Source organism: Pelobates fuscus, chromosome 6 (genome assembly GCF_036172605.1).
Source record: "Pelobates fuscus isolate aPelFus1 chromosome 6, aPelFus1.pri, whole genome shotgun sequence".
In the NCBI taxonomy this organism is placed as follows: Eukaryota; Metazoa; Chordata; class Amphibia; order Anura; family Pelobatidae; genus Pelobates; species Pelobates fuscus.
In genome coordinates this window covers 230095997-230116588 of record NC_086322.1, presented here as the reverse complement: position 1 = coordinate 230116588, position 20592 = coordinate 230095997, and the positions used below count along the sequence as shown (strand labels likewise).

Below are 20592 nucleotides of genomic sequence, written 5' to 3'. Positions count from 1 at the left end.
CTGTGCCAAGACCCCATTAGGGTCAGGTTTGTGAGTTAGCAACAATTTACCAGCTGCTGCTTTTCACTCCATCCTGTGTAGCTCCCCCCCCAAGGTTTCATTTTAAGTCTTCTTTGCCCTGCTTAATTTTTAGGCTATCAACCGCAACCGCCGCAGCAGCACCAGCCGCAAGCCAAATATGGCTACCAGGAACCAGTGGTCCCAGTGTCCACCCAGCGCAGTACCCCTGCAGGAGGGGTGAGTATACACTGCATTAAAAGACTTTTGCTTGTGTTCCATTCATTTTCGTCTCTGCTACATATGTTCTTTTTTTGTCCAACAGAAGCGTTTCCGTGCAGTGTATGATTACAATGCAGCTGATGAAGATGAAGTGTCCTTTCAAGATGGCGATACAATTGTCAATGTGCAGCAGATTGATGAAGGTTGGATGTATGGGACCGTGGAACGCACAGGGGATACAGGCATGCTTCCTGCAAATTATGTGGAATCCATCTGATCAGGAGATCTCACCTCATTTTCTCCTTTCCAAAAATCATGAAGCATTCCAGTGCAGCCCTCTCCCATGTAGCTTCTGAAGGGGTGGGCTTCACCTCGCCCTCTATTCCAGCATTCTCTTGACTCTTCTGCCTCCCTCCTAGATGCAGAAGGAATAATTTACCTCTTGCTTCATCCTTAAACTCTTGAGGAAGTATATTGGGGTGGAATCCCACTCCCCACATTTTCCTCCTTTCATGTCTTATTGACTTCTGTGTATGCGCTTTGCACTGGTTTAATTTAGGTTTTTTTTTGTTTGTTTTGTTTTTTTATAGATTTTAAGGAGTGGGATCCCTTATCTCCAACAATTACATTCAAGAAAATCATTGCCCTTTCTCAAATTAAAATTAACCCAGAATAAAGATTAAAGAAGCATACCATGGCAGCAATAGAACTGCTCGCTTCACTGTCTAATACTGTTTTCATTTGTAAGGGGTTTAATACTAGTACCATTTTTGGTTACTCTTTTGGTGTAAATAGCCAATGTTCCATTTTCTGTCATGAACCTTCAGATTCATGAAGTAGCAGCTAGTCAGTGATACCTTGAAATAATTGTTTGGGATTCTTAATGCATACATTTCCTCAACTTAACATTTATTTTGTGGTATCACTTCCTGCAAAGAAATTGTCCCCCTTCACTGATATTGACCATTCAATCATATGTTCTTGGCACCGCTATGTGAAGGCCATTTCAACAAAGGATTATTTAGGAACATTGAAAGTTACACCTACAGATTAAAGAAAATAGGTGTAAGTGGACGAAGACCGTGCCGACACAGAAAGGGTTATGAGGCCATTTGTTTTCTTGTTTTAGTTTTTTACAGAAGTCATGTTTGTGATGTTTGACTACAAATTAAATGATGGGTGCAAGAAAGCAGAGAACCCATCTAATTGGGGTCTAAAGAGTCTTCGTAAATCTATTTAGATTTTAATTTAGATGCTCATTTCTGTACAGTTCACAACCCTTCTGTTGTCAGGCTAGGGCTCGTCACAAAATATCCTTTTGCTGCAAGAAAATGTGCTATTCAGTTGTCTAAAGTTTAAAACAAAAAAAAAAATAGAACTATATATAGTCTAGTTAAACAGCATGAGAGATTTAATTATAATATTTTTACATTGAAGATTCACTCCCCCCAATATATTTTATATATATATATATATATATGTGTGTGTATATTTTCCCCATTTTGTTATATAGCAAAACATCAACAACAGACTTTAAGGATTTAAACAAGGGACGGTTTGTGTATGGTTATCAAGTAAAGGTGGTGTGTTGAACAAATAGGGGGCACATTAACGGTTTACTTAGTGCATTTAAATTTGTGTCCCTCAACGCTCTATTTTTGTCCCCAACTGCTGTTGTAGATCTCATGGTCCGTAACATTTTACAATCTTTAGTTTAGATACACGGGACATTTTTCTTTTCATTGTTTGGTGGTTTTGTTTGTTTTTTGGTTTTTTTTTTGTGTGTGGTTTTGTTTTCTTAAGTGTTGTTTTGATGACTTACGGTCCATTTTTTTTGGCATTGCATACAGGCTAATCTGACATGGTGCTCCCTTTAATAATGCAAGCTTTTTGCCTTCTCCATTTATTTAAACTGTGCCAACATTTTGTTGTGCAAATAACTGTCATCAGAGAGAGTTACTAAGTAGCTTTTAGGGGAATTGCAGAAGCCATTTTAGTTTTCATGCGGTTTTGGAGAGTCAGACATTTTTTTGCTTGAGATACTTTAGATAATAAATGGTCGTCAGTAAAGTGCCAATGTAGCCACAGACCCTCACAAACATCTTGAGCCAAATTTCTGCTCACTTTTCTAATTTTATTTAATTTTAATTGCCTTACAGAAAATATGAAAGGTTGAGCAATGCCTATACATAAATAGTTTTTATATAAAATAGCACACTGAGATACGATTACATACATACGTGAAGGTTAGAAGAAGACACCCGCATTTTAGATAAAGCAAATAATTAGAACAGCAGGGAATGACAAAAATAAATTAAAACTGTATTCTGTTAGGGTGGTAACGCCACATAGCTATAACTGAAATTATAGATTTTAACATTAAAAAAAAATGCACGTGACAATGAACTAATGGCAGCCACTTCTCTGTGATGAATTTCATGCCTAGCTATAGCAATAAAAGTAAAATAGATACATTCTGTAAGACTTGTGTACATACACATCTCTAAATGTGCTCTTTTATATATAATCAACTTTATGTTTAAGCTTTACTGTCCTTTTAAATGTGTGTTTTGTGTGAGGATAGTGTGGAATAGCCTATTAATAAGGATGATAAAATAGTATGTTTAAATATTAATACATTTAAAACATGGCCTTTATTCTTATAGTGTCATTTCCAGTTTCTTATGGGTATCATATTGTATTGAATTTAGTTTGCCCCATTGTGGTTTGACTGAAATAAAAGCTGCCATGTTTGAGGCTTCAGTGCATATTACACAGTCCTCAACACACATGAATTGTCATTTTCTTTGCAACAAGACTTATTGCAGAACTGCTTCTAATGTTAAGGATAGGGAAAGAAAGGATTTGGTGGTTATCAAGCACAAATTTTTGCAATACCACATTTTGCAGCATGTTTCAAAGCACAATTACTGGAGAAAAACCAACTGGAACAGTGAATATTGGGAGATCATAATACTGTAAAAATATAACATTCCTTTTTCACATCGGCATTGGACTGCCGTAGAAGGACCAAATTGGTTGGTCTACTAAATTTGACATCACCTTTTCTGTTTTAGGATTTGCCTGAATGTTATCTCTGAATAAACACAAGGCAAGGGTGAGACAGTGAATTCTACTTTAGACATTTTCATAGGACCAAGTAAAAGTTTAAAAATGTTGGCACTTTCCCAAGCCAACCTTACTGGACCAAATTATTTTTATCTTAAATAAATGCACTCTTGCTTAGGGAAGTGTGGACCCACAGTTGCATACATTCCACTCCCTACCCCAGACACTTTTTGTATTGTGTACTGATCAAATCATTTTTCACACACTTTTAAGTTGTGCTATGTTTTTTGGTTCGTTTGATTTTTTTTTTGAATTTTTTTTTTTACCTTTCTGTATCACCCCCCCACCCCTAGCTGGGAAGCCTTTGTATTGAATTGCTTGGGCCTATAATCAACAAGTAAAAAAAATTACAAAAAAATCATGATTTAAAAAGTCAATCATGTTGCTACCAAGAAAAGCTTTCTCGGTTTACTCAGATTAAAAAAACAAACAAAAATAAAGGTATCATTTTTATGTGTGATGTCTAGTTGTTTTTATTTTGTATGAAGTTATGCCTGTATGATAAAGCATGACATGTAAATATGCTTTATTTGAAGATCATTCTAAAACACCCCCTTTCCTAGAGAAACAAATAGTTGTCATGTGGAGTTAAATCTTTGGGAGTGTTTTTTTATAGTGTTATGACTGTAGCCCAAGGAGCTTTAAAACTCACAATTTATTTGTTTGCATTAGACCAAAAAGAATGATAAAAAAAAAAAGCTCTTAAACCACCCACACTTAACTCTAGTATCAGAAGCTGCCACCACCAAGTAAATTTATAAAATGAAATCCTTTGTCCCCCAAGTACACAATAGGTATGCAATTTGAAAATACTATCAAATAAGCCTCTTCAGGTTATGTGATTCTTTACCAAAGGCAGACCTTACTAAAGGGTTATTTAATATGAACAAAAAAAATAGTCCCAGTGCATACATAAGTAAAAAAGATAAATAATTTACACCAACAGTTAAAAATAAAAAAAGAGAACTTTCTTGGTTATGTACCATGGGTAATCAATATCAAAGAAACAAATTTAGACCAATGTGGATTAGTGGGAAAGTAAACAGAGAGATGAAAAATAAGAAAGGGCATTTAAAATCTGACAAATCAGAGGCATCTTATATAAGATATAACAAAGCCAATATTGCACTCACAATGTTATAGCCAAAGAGAGCGAAACCAACCTCAAAGCATTTCTTACGTACATAAATTAAAAAATCAAAGAAAATCAAAGGTACACTTAAAAAAAAAAAAAAAAAAGGAACGCCGATGAAGACGGACGTGTGATTTCTGAGCTCCCTCACCCTGAGCACTCAATCAGCCAGCATCAGCGGTAAAATTTAACCATCCGACCCTAAAACCGAGCATTGTACAACGCATACACTGCCCCCACAACATCTACACCATGGGAGGCACTAAAAAAAGGAAGGAGCATACCCCTTCGGTAGCCACGCTGTTCCGCGCCTCGGAGCAGGGGCGGCCATCTTTGACCCAATCTGCACAGCAATCCGACTCAGAATCGGACGACAGCGATGTCCCTGGAGATACCGCGGCCCCCATCACGATGGGCAACCTACGACGACTCCTTAAAGAAACGTCCGAAGACATCAAGGCCCACACAGCAGCGGAACTCGAAAAGCAAATGGCGGGCCTCAGAACAGACATAGACGCACTGGCAGAACGCACCGCGCAGGCTGAAACCGACATCTCAGACCTAACTGTGGCAACTAAATCACACGACCATGAACTATTACTCATGCAGGACAGAATAGTCCAATTGGAAGATGGCCTAGAGGATCTCAACAACAGATCCCGCCGGAGTAACATACGAATCCGGGGCCTACCAGAAACGGTCACCACGGAAGCTATCCTCCCAGCCGTCAAAGAAATTTTCTCTAATCTTTGGCCAGAAGCCTCTGCCAACGACCTCCAGATAGAGAGAGCACACCGAGCACTTTGGCCTCCCACACCAACCCTAACTAGGGATGTAATCGTGAAACTGCTCCTATTCACCACGAAAGAGAAACTAATGGCTGCGGCCCGCACAAATCCACCGATGTACCAGGGACACCAGCTACAACTATTCCAGGACCTAACACCAGTGACCCTGCGCAAAAGGAGGGAACTTAAACCCCTCACAACTGCCCTGGCACAAAATGGTTGGAAATATATGTGGGACCACCCCTTCAAGTTAATGGTCCGAAAAGAAAATCACTCCTACACCCTCCACTACCCAGCAGACATGCTGGACTTCGCCAAGCTTATCGGGGTGCAACTTACCCATGCAGCAGCTCCTACTACCAGAGCCGCCTCACAACAAGCCCGCCAAGCAACTGGAGATGATACTACAGCACATCGCCAGTCTCAGAGAAGCCGGTCGATGCAGACGCCCAGGAAGTGAGCAGGACGGGACTCATGAAGACACAGACCGGGGACACCGGTAACCTTACCCGGACTAACCTCCACACAGGACTGCAATACAGGTTTAAACCCCACTGAACTATATCCCCAACACATGGTCCCCCCCCCTCATTCCCGCTTCCCTGAACATCCAACCCCGTTGAAGACAATCGCCGACACAGGGGAACCAACCCTCCACCCAGCAGAGACCACTCATTGGGACCCAACAATCCTAGCCCCACACACCTCCAGCCTAGCCTGGCAAACAAGAGGCCTAAGACAAGATCCCCTGGGCAAGCCCGAGAAGCAACGAGACCCCCCCCCCCACCCTCCCTCTCCACCCTCTTAGGCAACCAGTGGGCCTACTCGAGAGCCGACCGAACATCCCCCCCCCCCGGTTACCCCTCAAATCATGGGGGACCCCCCCCACTTACACCCAAACAGGACCGTCCCAGGGACCCGCCAGAACCCTCACCATGGACATTGAGCAATAAGGTATCGGAGACCCACAGGTTCCGGGCTCCAACGGCTCAAGAACGCTGTACTTTGGTCTCAAGACAATTTATATCTAGAAAATCCTAAATTACCTGTACGCCATCAACCATGACACCCGGCCCTTGGTCTAACCACAGGCCGCCTGCCAAACCTTCGTTTTGGGTAAAAGTATGTTACTGTATTCTGCATGAAATGTAAAAGGTTAACAGGGATATAGCGACATTCGACTTATAGCCTGGGTAATACTAGACAGGGGACGGAAGGCCTGACACAAACAGAAATTGCAGACACACAGGGGACTAGACATGGGTGGTTTCCCCCCCGACAACACCAATCAACACCATAGCCTCACACAGAGCACCTACCTCACCCCAATGACCCACAGATGAGTACACATAAGATGGGCCCACAAAATATGCACCCAGGAACCAGGGACACACACTTAGAGGTATGCGAGCCCTACACCTACAAACCAACGACCTATTAACCCGACAGACCCCTAGGCAACACCCACGAGCCCGGGAGTTGGCACACACCCAAAACGAACGAAAATAGTGACCACCCGCACTTACTTGATGGGACGTGATCTCTCCCTTTACCCACACTAGAGACCAAGAAACAGTCAGACCAAGGGGACACAGTTTGAAATGTGTTATTTAATGTTGAAATGTTAATATGTTAATATGTTATAATGTTGAATTGTCACATTGTTCTTTTGCACATGTACCATACCACAGAGATCGGCGCTGCCCTTCACCTTCCACAGACCGACTACCCACTACACCAAGGGAACCACAGGTCCTCCCGCACACAGCGCTAGACAGGGAAACCCATCCTCACAGGAGGGGAACACCGAACAGAGACGCAACACAAATGTAACAAGTAAGCAACACCGTAATGTCCCCCCCCATGATCAAAACACCCGACAACCAGAGGTACATCCCTAACTGCATCACCCCCACCTCCATAGACCCCTCCTTTTTCTAGAGAAAGAACAGAAAATCACCTTTGAGGTTAAGACCCGCTCCCCCACCCGACTCGCAACCCCCCCCAAAGACTGCACAGGCAGAATCCTATGACCCTAACAGAAACAAACACCGCACTATCATGATAACACCCAACGACCCCATCCCCACCCGTGACCAACACAGTTCACTTAGGCTCACAACTAGGGCGAACATAGACCTCCAGGAAGTCTTACCACGGACGGAACACATACAGACCCAACACAAATATGACAACAAGCAACCGAGGAACGCGACTGGCACACATGGACCCATGACAAACCCAATAGGAGACGATAAGACAACCAAACTCCACCTAGTACTATAAGAATAACGACCACAATTACACACTAATGCTCATTAACACTGCACAAGCAAACAATCAAACTTACCGTACACTTACGAGCTCGGGGGAAGGCTCGTGATCCACCGACCCTCTTGACCCCCACCACTTCCAAACCCGGCTCCAACACCCCATCCTTGACTTCCCGTTCCCTCAGCGAGTCAAGGAGACTAGCTCCGCTCCCAACACTCCTGGCCGGCAACGTGTAAGACCAGGAACCCCACACTACCCACCATACTCACGCACTCCTGAATAACACTTCCACCCACACCAGACACCCCAACACCCCAACACTACACTACCCATCCTAATCCCCCCCACCCCAACTACTTGTACAGCTCACCCGCCTGGTCCTCATACACATAAATCAGGAACGTTAGACTCCTAATAAAACTAAGAGATAGGAAGAAATAAAAATGACACCTCCATTATCATGCATCTCAATCAATTGCAAGGGCCTCAATAACCCACTCAAAAGGCACCAAACGATGCGCTGGACAAGCAGAACCCACGCACAAATCATCCTGCTACAGGAAACACACTTCCAACACAATAAGACGTTCCCGCTGCTAAATCGGAACTTTAATAGATACTTTTTAGCAAACTCACCGACTGGAAAGCAAAATGGGGTGGCAATCCTACTCCACAAAGCATGCCCCCTCACAGTCGACAAGACTATTGCTGACCCCCAGGGGAGATATATAACGGTTGCAGGAAACATGGGCCCCCAGAAATTCGCATTCACATCGATCTATGCCCCCACGGTCCCCTCAGCCTCTTTTTGGCAATCACTACAGGCACACCTAGCGCTCTTCTCCTCACACCACCACATAGTAGGGGGAGATTGCAACGCCACGCCTTCCCCGGCGATAGACAGGCACAGAAGGGATACACACCCTCGAAATCGCGGACAGACTCCACAATCCGACAAACTGCTTCAAAACTTCCTCGCATGTACTCGCCTAGTCGACGTGTGGAGGACCCAAAACCCGACCACACGGGACTATACTTTCTACTCCCACCCTCACCGATCCCACTCACGTATAGATCTATTCCTGACATCCCCATCCACTCTACCTCTAATCATAAACACCTCGATTGGATCAATCACATGGTCAGACCACGCTGAAATCTCACTCACACTGACCCCACCACTCACCACCCGCCAATGGTCCTGGCGCTTAAACCCTAAACTACTCCACGACCCCACAATTAGAAACACCACGTCTAAAGCCATCACAGACTACTTTACCCTAAATACGCACTTGGTCACCTCACCGGGCATCCTATGGGCAGCACATAAAACAGTGATTAGGGGCACCCTAATAAGTCAAGCCGCCCACCACAAAAAGCAACGCTTAGCAAAACTAGAACAAAATCTAAAAGAACTCCGCCAATTAGAAGGTGACTTCAAAATCCAACCCACACCGGACCTAGCGGCTAAAATACATCAACTCCAGATCGCGATAAAAGACTTCATGTCTACAGACACCACCAAAGCTCTCCAATGGACACGCCAACTTTTCTACGAAAAATCCAATAAAGCGGATACACTACTCGCCCGCAAACTCAAATGTAGAACAGCCCGTAAAAATATCACTAAACTCAACGCAAAAGACGGGACACCGCAAGAGTCACCAGATAAAATAGCCACTATATTCCAAGAATACTTTACGGACCTATATGACCATAGCCCCCAACACAGACGCGACCCCACCCTCTTGACCACTAAAATTAACAAATACCTAGACGCACTTACCCTACCCTCACTAACACCCGAAGGAGCTCACCGACTATCAACAGAAATCACAGCGGAAGAAATTGCAAACGCACTCAAAACTCTCAAACCCAACAAATGCCCGGGTCCAGACGGGTTCACAGGCCTTTACTATAAAACCTTTGCGACAGCACTCATCCCACAACTAAGTAAACTCTTCAACTCACTCATGCGAGGAGATCCCCTCCCTCCCGACATGCTACGAGCAAACATATGCCTTCTACCAAAACCTGGTGAGTCCCACCTTGACCCCGGACACTTTAGACCAATCTCCCTACTAAATGTCGACGTAAAACTATTCACAAAGGTAATGGCCGAGAGACTAAACCCCCTGCTTCCCCTCCTCATACATCCTGATCAAGTGGGATTTATCCCACACAGACAAGCCAGTGATAACACCCGACGCACTTTCGACCTCATCTGGTACGCTGACTACAGACGCCTCCCAACCCTCCTCTTATCCCTTGACGCAGAAAAAGCCTTTGACAGATTACTCTGGCCCTTCCTTTTTGCAAAATTACGAAAATTCGGCTTCCCAACACCCTTCATTGAAGCACTAGGATCCCTTTACTCATCACCCACAGCCACCCTCCTCCTACACTCTACCACACCCCCCACCTTTCCCATTAAGAACGGCACGAGACAAGGATGCCCACTATCCCCAATACTATTCGCCCTCTCGCTCGAACCCCTCCTCCAGACCCTCAGACACCACCAAGAAATTCAAGGACTTAACATCAGGGGGGGAAACATATAAAATCGCAGCATACGCAGATGATGTTCTCCTCACAATCACGGACCCACTACACTCCCTCCCACCCCTATCAATGGAACTAACGAACTACGCTGAAGTCTTGGGCTATAAACTCAATCTGGAGAAAACGGAAGCCCTTCCGATCCAAGTAGACAAACCTACACTCCAGAAACTCAAATCACGACACCCTTTCACTTACCAACACACAGCCATTAAATACCTGGGCATCACACTCCCAACAGACCTCGCACAAACCTACGACCTTAATTATACGCCCCTGATAGAAACCGCCTCACAAGACCTAGAAAAGTGGAACACCATGGCAATCTCATGGATAGGCAGAATGACGTCCATTAAAATGAACCTACTTCCTCGGTTCTTATACCTGTTTCAAACACTTCCAATCCCGATCAACATCCCAGACTTCAAAAAATTGCAAACCAAGATAGATAAATTTATATGGGCAGGAAAAAGGGCAAGGATAGCTCGTAAGACTCTGTACATCCCAAACAAACAGGGAGGACTAGGACTCCCCAATCTCACCCAGTACTTCCAATCAACCCAACTGTCGCAAACAATCCAAATCCACGCCAACCCAGGCAATAAGAGATGGGTAGACTTGGAACACATCATATTCGGATCAGATTTCCCCTCCCTACAAATATGGCTCCCAAAGGATGCCAGACCACCGATCCCCCCCACCTCCCCAGCGATAATAACCATGATCAAAACATGGGACAAAATCACTGAAAAACACAAACTCATCTCACACCCCTCCCCATTAATGCCCATCCTCAGGAACACGAACTTCGCACCAGGTATGTCCCCGAGGGACTTCGCCCATTTCGAAGACAATAACCTGACACGCATCTACCACTTTTATAAAAACCAAACCATCGTACCCTTCGCAGACCTCCCCCGGCAAACTCCCCTCACAACTAAAGACCTGTTCCGATATCTACAAATCCGCAGCTATGTAGAAACCCCACACATACGACAAGCAAGCATTACCCCACTCACGCCACTAGAAAATGCATGCATAAACCACCCACTCCAAAAGGGACAAACATCTAAAATATACTCCTTACTGAGTAGACACACACGAGAGAGCTCTATGCCTTACGTTGCAGCCTGGGAAAGAGACCTGGGCCCCACAAGAGAACAAAGCGACTGGATAGACATATGGGAAGCCACCGCAACAATATCAATATGTGTCAATCACAAAGAACAACCTCACCCCACTACGCTTAAAGCAAATGAAACAAACAAACTCAGACCTATGCTGGAAAGGCTGTGGGAGTAAAGGTACATACCTACACACATGGTGGGAATGCCCTAAGGTAACCATACTATGGCAGCAAATAGCACAAAAGGCGACACAAGCACTACACACAACCATTCCGATGGACCCATGGCTTTGGCTATTATCCAGACCCCTAAGCGATATCCCTAGAGCACAGAATAAACTCATAGCCAAATTGGCACTAGCCACCAGGAGGGCAATAGCCGAAACATGGGGAAGCCCAGACACCCCTACCATGACACAGATTACACGGAAAATAAATGAAGCCATGACTATGGATAAACTCACAGCCCTCATACATGACACCACTAAATACTTCAACAAAATCTGGGATCCATGGTTATACGAATTTCCACCTAACTGAAACAACTCAACACAGTAAAGGTGGACCAGGCGGGTGAGCCCACCCGAGGTACATAACCCTGTATACACCAACCCCCCCCCCTACCTATGACCCGCAACGCCTCACTCCTAACTCCACCCCATACCAAACCCCCTACCCTCTCACTTACATACACTATACTCACACCACATCACACCCAACCTACCTCACTCCAGCACACTAGCTGCACACCTCCTGAAAAATCAATTTGACCACCTTAACTCGCAAATACACGTACCACATAACAGAAAAATCCCGAGACTACATATCTAGGGAAACCCGGAGACAAACTTACACCCACGTCTCTCAACACACACACACCCAGTCGGACATAGGATAATCACAACCCATATAAAACCATCAAATCCGACGAGGACGAAATTATCACCATGAACCTATAATCTCGACCAATAGAAACCACAAAATACAAGGCTCACTTACCCAACACAAAGACTATCTAACCACACTGACCACCCCACCCCACTCCCTATACCCTTGTTCCACCCCTAGTAGTACTCCCCCCCCCCCACGTTCTTCGTAGAGGAACAATACGAACCAAGACTGAAACAAAGCCCAGAAGACAAGAACCCTAGGGATACCCTAGAGTTCAATTTATGATTCATCTATCATACCAATAAGCTGACAAGTCACCACTAGAAGACATACACTACGAACTTGCCCACAACCAGAACAAGAAAGTGGACTCACTCCCCCATAAAAACACTAGGACCTACCACACAAACAACAGACCAAGCAGACAGCAAAGTCACAAGCTATTCAACTAAATACCTCACAAAACTCTTCGACTCAATTCAGGCTGAAGAGCTTATAACAACGGGGAAAAGTCCGAATATTGTTACGAACGCAATATGGGTATGATAACAACTGTTAAAGTCGAACATTAGAATGAATGACTACCAAGTTTATATATGATGTCTGACTTATGTAACTGTATATGTATATCCTGCAAACTTACGAACTAATCCCCAATATTTTTTTCTGTACCCCCACCCCCTATTACAAAACCTTTCAAAATAAAGAATTTATAAAAAAAAAAAAAGAACAAATGGGTGTGATAGTTAATAAGACCAAAAAAGGCAAACATTTCAAATAACTATTTTTCCTCTGTACATAGTAAGGAGAATCCTATAACAAGGGATTCTTCTTGCAGAAGGATTGTGATTGTATGACTCAAGACAAGGTGCTGCAGCAATTAAATCGAAACTATAAACATAGCTTCCGGACCTGACTGTCTTCATCCATGAGTACTTTAGGAGCCAAGTGAGGAAATAAGTGAACTTCTGTTTTTCATCTTTCAAGATTTTATTTCAGGAATTGTACTGGAGAATTCGAGGAAGGCATGTGGTTCCTATATTCAAAAAGTGTGCATTGTTTTTGCCTGGAAAATATAGATATGTGAGCTCAACTTCTGTGGCTGGTAAAGTATTTGAATATTCAGGAATTAATTGTGAAGCACATTATTAGCAATAATCAGCATGGTTTTATTAAACATAGGTCATGTAAAACTAACTTAATTGCATTCTACAAAGAAGTAAGTAGAAGTATAAATCAGAGTGTTGCAGTGGATGCAGGGCCGGATTAACATAGGGGCTGATGGAGCTGCAGCTCCAGGCCCAGGCCCAGGCCCATGGAATAGGCCCATTTAAAAAAAAAAAAAAAAAAAAAAAAAAAAACATTTTTTTTTTTTTTTTTTTTTACTCACTACTTTTAGGTTTGCCACCTGACTGGTATTTTACTGGCACAGCCGGTATTTGAGGCTGCCTGGCCATGCCGGTATTGCAGTAATACCGGCAATACAAATGCAGGTATTTTTCTCAGAATAAATGGAGATTACTCTGCAATACCAGCACCGGCCAGTAGGGGTCACTGTGTGTGGAGAGAGGCAGGGATAGGAAGTTACAGCATATCCCTCCCTGCCTTTCTCTACTACTCACTGATCTGTGGGGGAGCAGCAACACAGCACATAGTCCAGACAGCAGCTCTATAGCTCAGGTAAGTGAGGGATGGGGGGAAAGGCAGCAGGGACACATGGGGACACTGAGACACTAGGGGACACATACACTATGGGACACATGGGGACACTGAGACACTAGGGGACACAGGGACACATGGGGATGCTGAGACACATGGGGACGCTGTGAGACATAGGGACATTGGGAGACATTGGGACACGGAGACACTATGTCCCCATTTATCCCAGTGTCCCCATGTCCTCTCTGTGTGTCTGGGTCTCTCAGGGTCCCCATGTCTATCTGTGTCCTCGGGTCTCTGTGTCCCCAGTATCCTAGTGACATGGGGGCACACTGAGACATTGGGACACTGGGAGAAATGGGGACACTGAGACACTGGGAGACTAGAGGACTGGGCGACATGGGGAAACTGACAATGTGATACATAGGGACACTGAGACACTGGGTGACTTGCGAGACTGAGACACTGGGAGCAATCCATCTATACAGCAGAATAAAACTGTGAGTAGTTTGTTTGTGATTTTACAGAATTTTCTCTGATGTCACTCCTTGTGATTATACAAATGATTAAGGCTGGTATTTTTTTCCAAGAAAGGTGGCAACCCTAACTACTCTTCACATACTATTGCTTAAAGGAGCACCATAGGGTCAGGAACACAATCATGTATTACTGACCCTATTATGTTAAAACCACCACCCTGGCCCCTTCTTGCCTCCCTAAGTATAGTAAAATATAACTTGTATTCAAGTCTGCAGCTGCTGGCTCTGCCTCTGAACTGACTGCTGACATCATCAGAAGTGGTGGTCTGAGCAAATTACAATACTTCCCCATAGGATTGGCTGAGAATGTCAACTAGGCAGATCAGGGGCAGAGCCAGCACAAGTCCAAGATAGCCCTGGCCAATCAGCATCTCCTCATAAAGATAAATTGAATCAATGCATCTCTATGAGGAAAGTTCAGTGTCTGCATGCAGAGGGTGGAGACACTGGATGGCAGTGCTGCACACTAGGCAGTACTGCCCCAGGAAGCACCTCTAGCAGCCATCTAAGGAGTGGCCAGTGGAGTTATTTTCTCTGAAAAGACAGTGTTTACTGCAAAAGGCCTGAATGGAATCATTCTACTTACCAGAACAAATACAATAAGCTGTAGTTGTTCTGGTGACTATAGTGTCCCTTTAAGTTTGGAAGCTTAAGAGGGATGTATGGGAACATAACTTGTACTGGACTGGCTGACAATAAAATTAGTTTAAGTAATGCAGACGTTGGTCTCTCTAACACTGTGGCATGTCCCCTTTATTTTACACTTACTATATACACCTTTTCTCTTTCTCAAACTATATACCAGGAACTTCTGCCTGCTAGTAAGAAGGTAAGGAGACAAGTGGACCAGCGAGTGCTAGGGGACAGTCCTTCGAAAGCATGGACTGAGCGCATCATTAGACGTTTATGTCAAGCTCAGGGTGCTAACTGCATAGTATGCCCTTAGTTGGACAGCTTGCAGGATTGGCGGGCAGCCTGACATGCATTCATGCCAGGCTGTCCTTCAAATTCTTTGGACAGACATGCCCCCTTTTTGGGCATGTTCTCCCCTTTTGGCAGGTCTGGTCACGTGATTCGCACCAGTGGCCCACTCTTTTACCCCGCCCATTGACTTCCTGCTTCACTGGACACTGCTGTTAGGGGGTATGGATTTACTTGAAAGATGAAAACATAAATTAGTGAGAGATTAGCATAGGGTATGTGTTTTCGTATAGCATCCTATGAGTTTCCCTCCAACACCATCTCCATCAGATACACAACGCTTTGGAGGTATGATTGTTTTAGTGTTTTTGGTCGATAAGATTCCGTAATTAGGCCCATCATAATGGTCAGCACCAGGCCCACTGTGCTCTTAATCCAGCCCTGAGTGGATGTGATCTACTTGGGTTTTGCCAAGGTGTTTTGATAAGGTTCCTCACAATAGGTTAGTGTTCAAACTAAAAGAATTTGGTCTAGATGGAAATGTCTTTTCTTGGGTAGAACATTGGCTCAAAGGAACTCTAAAGGGTCAGGAACACAAACATGTATTCCTGATCCTAAAGTGTTAAAAACACAATCTAGCCACTCCCTAAATATAGTAAAATCTTACTTTTAGGGGGCGGAGCCTGGACGCTGAAGAGGCTAGTCGCATACAAAGGGAGCTCCGCTCTCAAAACGGCGAAAAAGCAGAAATACTTCCCCAAATTTACCCCACTTCTACCCTTACCTGCCAGCAGACACCCCGAGACAACATGGGGAGAAAGGGGAAGAAATCGGTGCCACACAAACCCCCACCAAGTCTCACAATCGGAGAGATGTGGATGCAGGCACGAGGCGCAACCGAGACTAACATGGCGGCCCAACATGGCGGGTGTTCGGATTTTTCCGATGACATTTCCGACAACGAAGGGGGATATCTGATGACCCCAGACCCGCCGCAGAAGGCACGACAAAGGGGCAAAGTGGAGGATGAAGGACTGGTCACGGTTACGGTCATGAAAGCGCTCATGGCGGATTTAAAAATCAGCTTCCATGAAGAGATTAAGACGCTCCGAGCAGACCTGCAGGGCCTGACAGGCCGCATCTCTAAACTGGAGGGCTCGTCCATGACCCATACTCAAGACATAACAACGGTACAACACGCAATACAAGGCCTGGATAAACAGAACCGGCAACTCGACCAGCGCCTCGCGGCGCTTGAAGACGCTAAACGGGCGTCCAACATAAAAGTAAGGGGAGTACGTGAGAACATTGCCGAGGCCGACCTACCTCTTTTAATTGATCGGCTGCTGCTCGCAATCTTACCACAAGGAAATCGTGCAAAGATCACCCCAGAAGGGATCTTCAGAATCCCTAAGCCACCGACAGCACCGGCTAACGCCACACGGGATGTTATTCTGAGCCTCCGCAGCAGTGGGCACAGGACGGCGATTCTGTCAGCTTTTCGAACCAAATCCCCCTTCCGATTTGAGAATATGGACATATCGCTCTACTCGGATCTCTCTAACAGCACTCTAGCCTGGCGAAGAACGCTGAAGCCACTTACTACGATACTGCGTGCCCACAAGGTAGAGTACCGTTGGCGACCCCACAGGACACTATCTGTTACACGGGGTAAGGACTGTCACACCATACAGGACGCCCAAGACACCCCGGCATTCCTCCAGCTCCTGGACTTACCACATGAGTTGTTGACCTCGGCAAAACCAGCTACAACGGACACTCACAGCTCTCCCAACCGCACCCATGTATGGGACCCGGACAAGAGTGTCCCATTCGTCCCCCTGAGTTCCACGCCGGAGACGTACGCTGCGATCACGACTTAGAGACTCAAGCAAAGCTACTAGTTTGGATGTTTATGTTGTGTTAAGCTTTTAATGTTTTTCTTTTCTGGAACTTATTCCGTGCAGGCGGCTGCCTCATGGGGACAGCAACGACAGTAAGAGTACCCGGGACAACCATACAAGTTAGGACCCAGGAGACAGTGGTTAATGCACAAGCAGGGGACACCGGGGCACACTCGAATCAGGCTTAAGGTGCAAGACCCTGACCACCGCGAACAGCCTGTCACCACTGCTAGCTTTAGGAGAGGGACCCGTCACCTAGCACGACCCGACCCCGCAAACGCACAGCGCAGGTCCCACTCGATACAGCTCACCCCCCCTGTAGCACATCGATCACTGTAATACACATCGAAAAGAGAACTTGAACTCACGTAGCACAAGAATACAAAGCTTCCTGCCTTGGGAGACAGCATAAACTCCACAAACTGAGCGGGGCTGCTTCACATAGTTGCCTAGAGTTCATCGACCCTTAAAAATTAAAAACTTAAAAGGCTTGCACCCTCAGCCATTACTGTTATGAATGTGGCCAGACAGATAGCCCACTCCACCAGTTTACATAGAGTTACACCACGTATTACTACGAATGTATTAAGCTTTCCGTACTGTTTGACCAGACATGCCTAACATCTAACACGTTTTACCTCCCCTAATCTATATCAAAAACGTTTAGCCAGACGCATAACGACTTTAGCGAGACGACTTGTACTCACGCCACCAAACACTAACTTAACTATTAGTACGATTGCCTAAATGTTGTATTATAGTTTAGAAAAAGCGCAGAAAATATACTGAACTAAGCTGGAAACATATACTACTTAGATTCTTATCGAAATGTCTTAACGTGACTTCCTTAAAGGACAACAATGTGCATATAATTCGCATTACGCCACTGTTTAAAAAAGAAATCTATGCTATGATATGACAATCACCTGTCTGCCTGTCACTGGTAAAAACATATGTTATTAAGCCATGTTTAACACACTGAATGTCCATTACCTTGACCTTTTTACTTTACTATGCACTCTCTCAGTTAAGCTTGTTTATGAAATATAAAATGAGGCCGTTAAGCTGCAGAGACATTGCAATTTACCACGATATGTACAACCTGAATGACCCTTGCATGTCTCCCTCTCTTTATTCTGTACCACCTTAAACACATGCCTCAATAAAATAAAGATTGACAAAAAAAGAAAAATTTTACTTTTAGTCCAGACTGCTGCTGCTGGCTCTGATCTGCCTGTTTGGCTGACATCATCAAAAGTGATGTTCTGAGTCGATCACAATGCTTTCAAATACGAAAGCATTGGATTGGCTGAGAGTGTCAAGGAGGCAGATCAGGGACAGAGCCAGCACAAGCCAAACACAGTCCTTGCCAATCAGCATTTCCTCATCGAGATGCATCTCTATGAGGAAAGTTCAGTGTATCTATGCAGAGGGTGGAGACACTAAATGTTGTGTGCTGCACTGCCCCGCCCCAGGAACACCTCTAGTAGCTATATGTGGAGTGGCCAGTGAAGGTATCCTTAGGCTGTAATATAAACACTGCATTTTCTATGGCAAAAAAGCCTAAAGGAAATGATTACTCACCAGAACAAATACAATAAGCTGTAGTTTTTCTCATGACTATAGTGTTGTCATAAATGGAAAATTTTCAAGTGGTAAGTGGCGACCCTCAGGGTTCTATTCTGGAACCGCTTCTATTCAACACTTTTACAAATGATCCTTGAGTCTTGAAATGAGCATTAAGAGTCATGTTTCAGTGTTTGGAGATGACACAAAACTCTATATAAAGTAACACAATGTAAGCAGGATATTACTCAGCTGCAGAGGGATTTAGATAGATTGGGGGACTAGGAATTCAAATGGCAGATGAATATTTATGTAGATAAATGCAACGTTAAGCACTTTGGGGTATAGCCCTTTGGGAGGACAGGAGTGAATCCCCTCCTTGGTGGCCAGTGGTTGCTGCTGTGAAGGGAACACTGTGCTCTTCCTGCCAGGTTCCTTACACGCCCAGTTGTGATGCTGAGATGTCATATCCCAGCTGCCGACTCACTACAGTGAGCACAAGGCAGCTGTGCAGAAAGAGCACATGAAGTAATGGGCTCCCTCGCCACCCAGCAGCCTGGACAGTAACTGAGCCGCAAGCGGTTCAGGGCCGCAGGTTGGACACACCTGTTTTAGAGTCCCAATGTGAAGCAGTGATTATAGCTGATCCAAACATCAGCCAAGACTTGATGAAGGGTACAAGAGTAATGTTTTATTATGGCCCAGTGGCCAGCTTATATATACAGACCCCCAGCATGGGATCTCCATTCATTTGTACGGTAAGCCCGCCCAGGCACCTCTGTGAAGAACGCCTGAGTCAGCCAGTCTTTAGTCTTCCTTATGCCTAAGTAGCCTGCTAAGGGAATATCATGGCTGATTTTTAACAGTTCAGCGCGATATTTCCGGGGTACTATTAACTGCCTTTTCAGTACTTGGGCAGCTCCTATCCAGGTTTCTCCAGTCACTCTGTACTATAGACCCTGTTCCCATTGGAACCGTTCCTGTTATAGATCCCCCTGCAGGGGGGAGGGGGGGGAGGGGCTGGAGTCTGCCTCCCGCCTATACCCACCTAGTGTGGGGTCTTCTCTCTGCTCTTTACCAAAATCTTGTGAGGTGCCCTAGTAGAGAAAGGGTTGTATGGCCAGGGTTGGGGCATCGGTTCCTACCTGAGAGTTTGAGGAGTCCATTGCTCGAGCCTGCAGCCGGCTGGTTACTGGGAGCGCCCTCTCCGTGGTCGGTGGAACAAATTGTGAGGTTAAACACCCAAAATCATTTCCCAGTAGTACTGGTGCTGTAAGTCCCTCATGATCCCGACTTCCAAGGATTTGGACCCAGAACCCCTAGTCAATGTGTACCCATGCTGTAGGTAACTTGTGGATGGCTCCTCCTGCCACCCTAACGGCTACGGTGCGCCCGGTATGCTGAGCAGGGTTCACCCTGTGTGGTTGCACCAGGGTTAGTTATGCATCCTTGCATTCAATTTCGGGCAGCGCAGTGCATGCAAAATGCTCATTCTGCATATAAAGCACTCCCCCCATTGCCTTTTCCAGACCCTCCAAAGCACACTGATGTTAAAAATCTGTAAATAGCTGTCAATGTCCATCTCACATCTGTGAATGCCTTAAACGCTGCATAATTCACTTTCTGTGGCTGTCCATTTGTAGATCCTTGTAGAGACGCTGTATCTCCCTGTTGTGATCCTGCTCTTGACTCTCGAAAATCTGCACAATGATGTCCTGAGATGGATTGTGCCCCACGATGCTGAGCCTCCATTACATCCCTTTGAAAATCCGTGTCATGTGGTGTTACTGGTTCGGTCGCTCTCCACGACTTCAGCGATAAGTGCGGCTTTCGGCTTGTTGCTCGACACTATCCCTCGAGCTTCCAGTAAATCTTTCAATGTGGT

At 45.0% G+C, this 20592-nt stretch overlaps 1 protein-coding gene across 1 annotated transcript in view; it reads left to right on the top strand.

The window, feature by feature from the left end:
* LASP1 (LIM and SH3 protein 1) overlaps window positions 1-3801 on the top strand; it is a 48801-nt gene extending 45000 nt beyond the window's left edge. Inside the window, exons 6-7 of the mRNA XM_063458813.1 lie at window positions 134-237; window positions 323-3801. Coding sequence (XP_063314883.1) covers window positions 134-237; window positions 323-496 — 278 coding nt within the window. The 3' untranslated portion in view covers window positions 497-3801. The remainder of the gene's footprint in view (window positions 1-133; window positions 238-322) is intronic.
* The last annotated feature ends 16791 nt before the right edge of the window (window positions 3802-20592 follow it).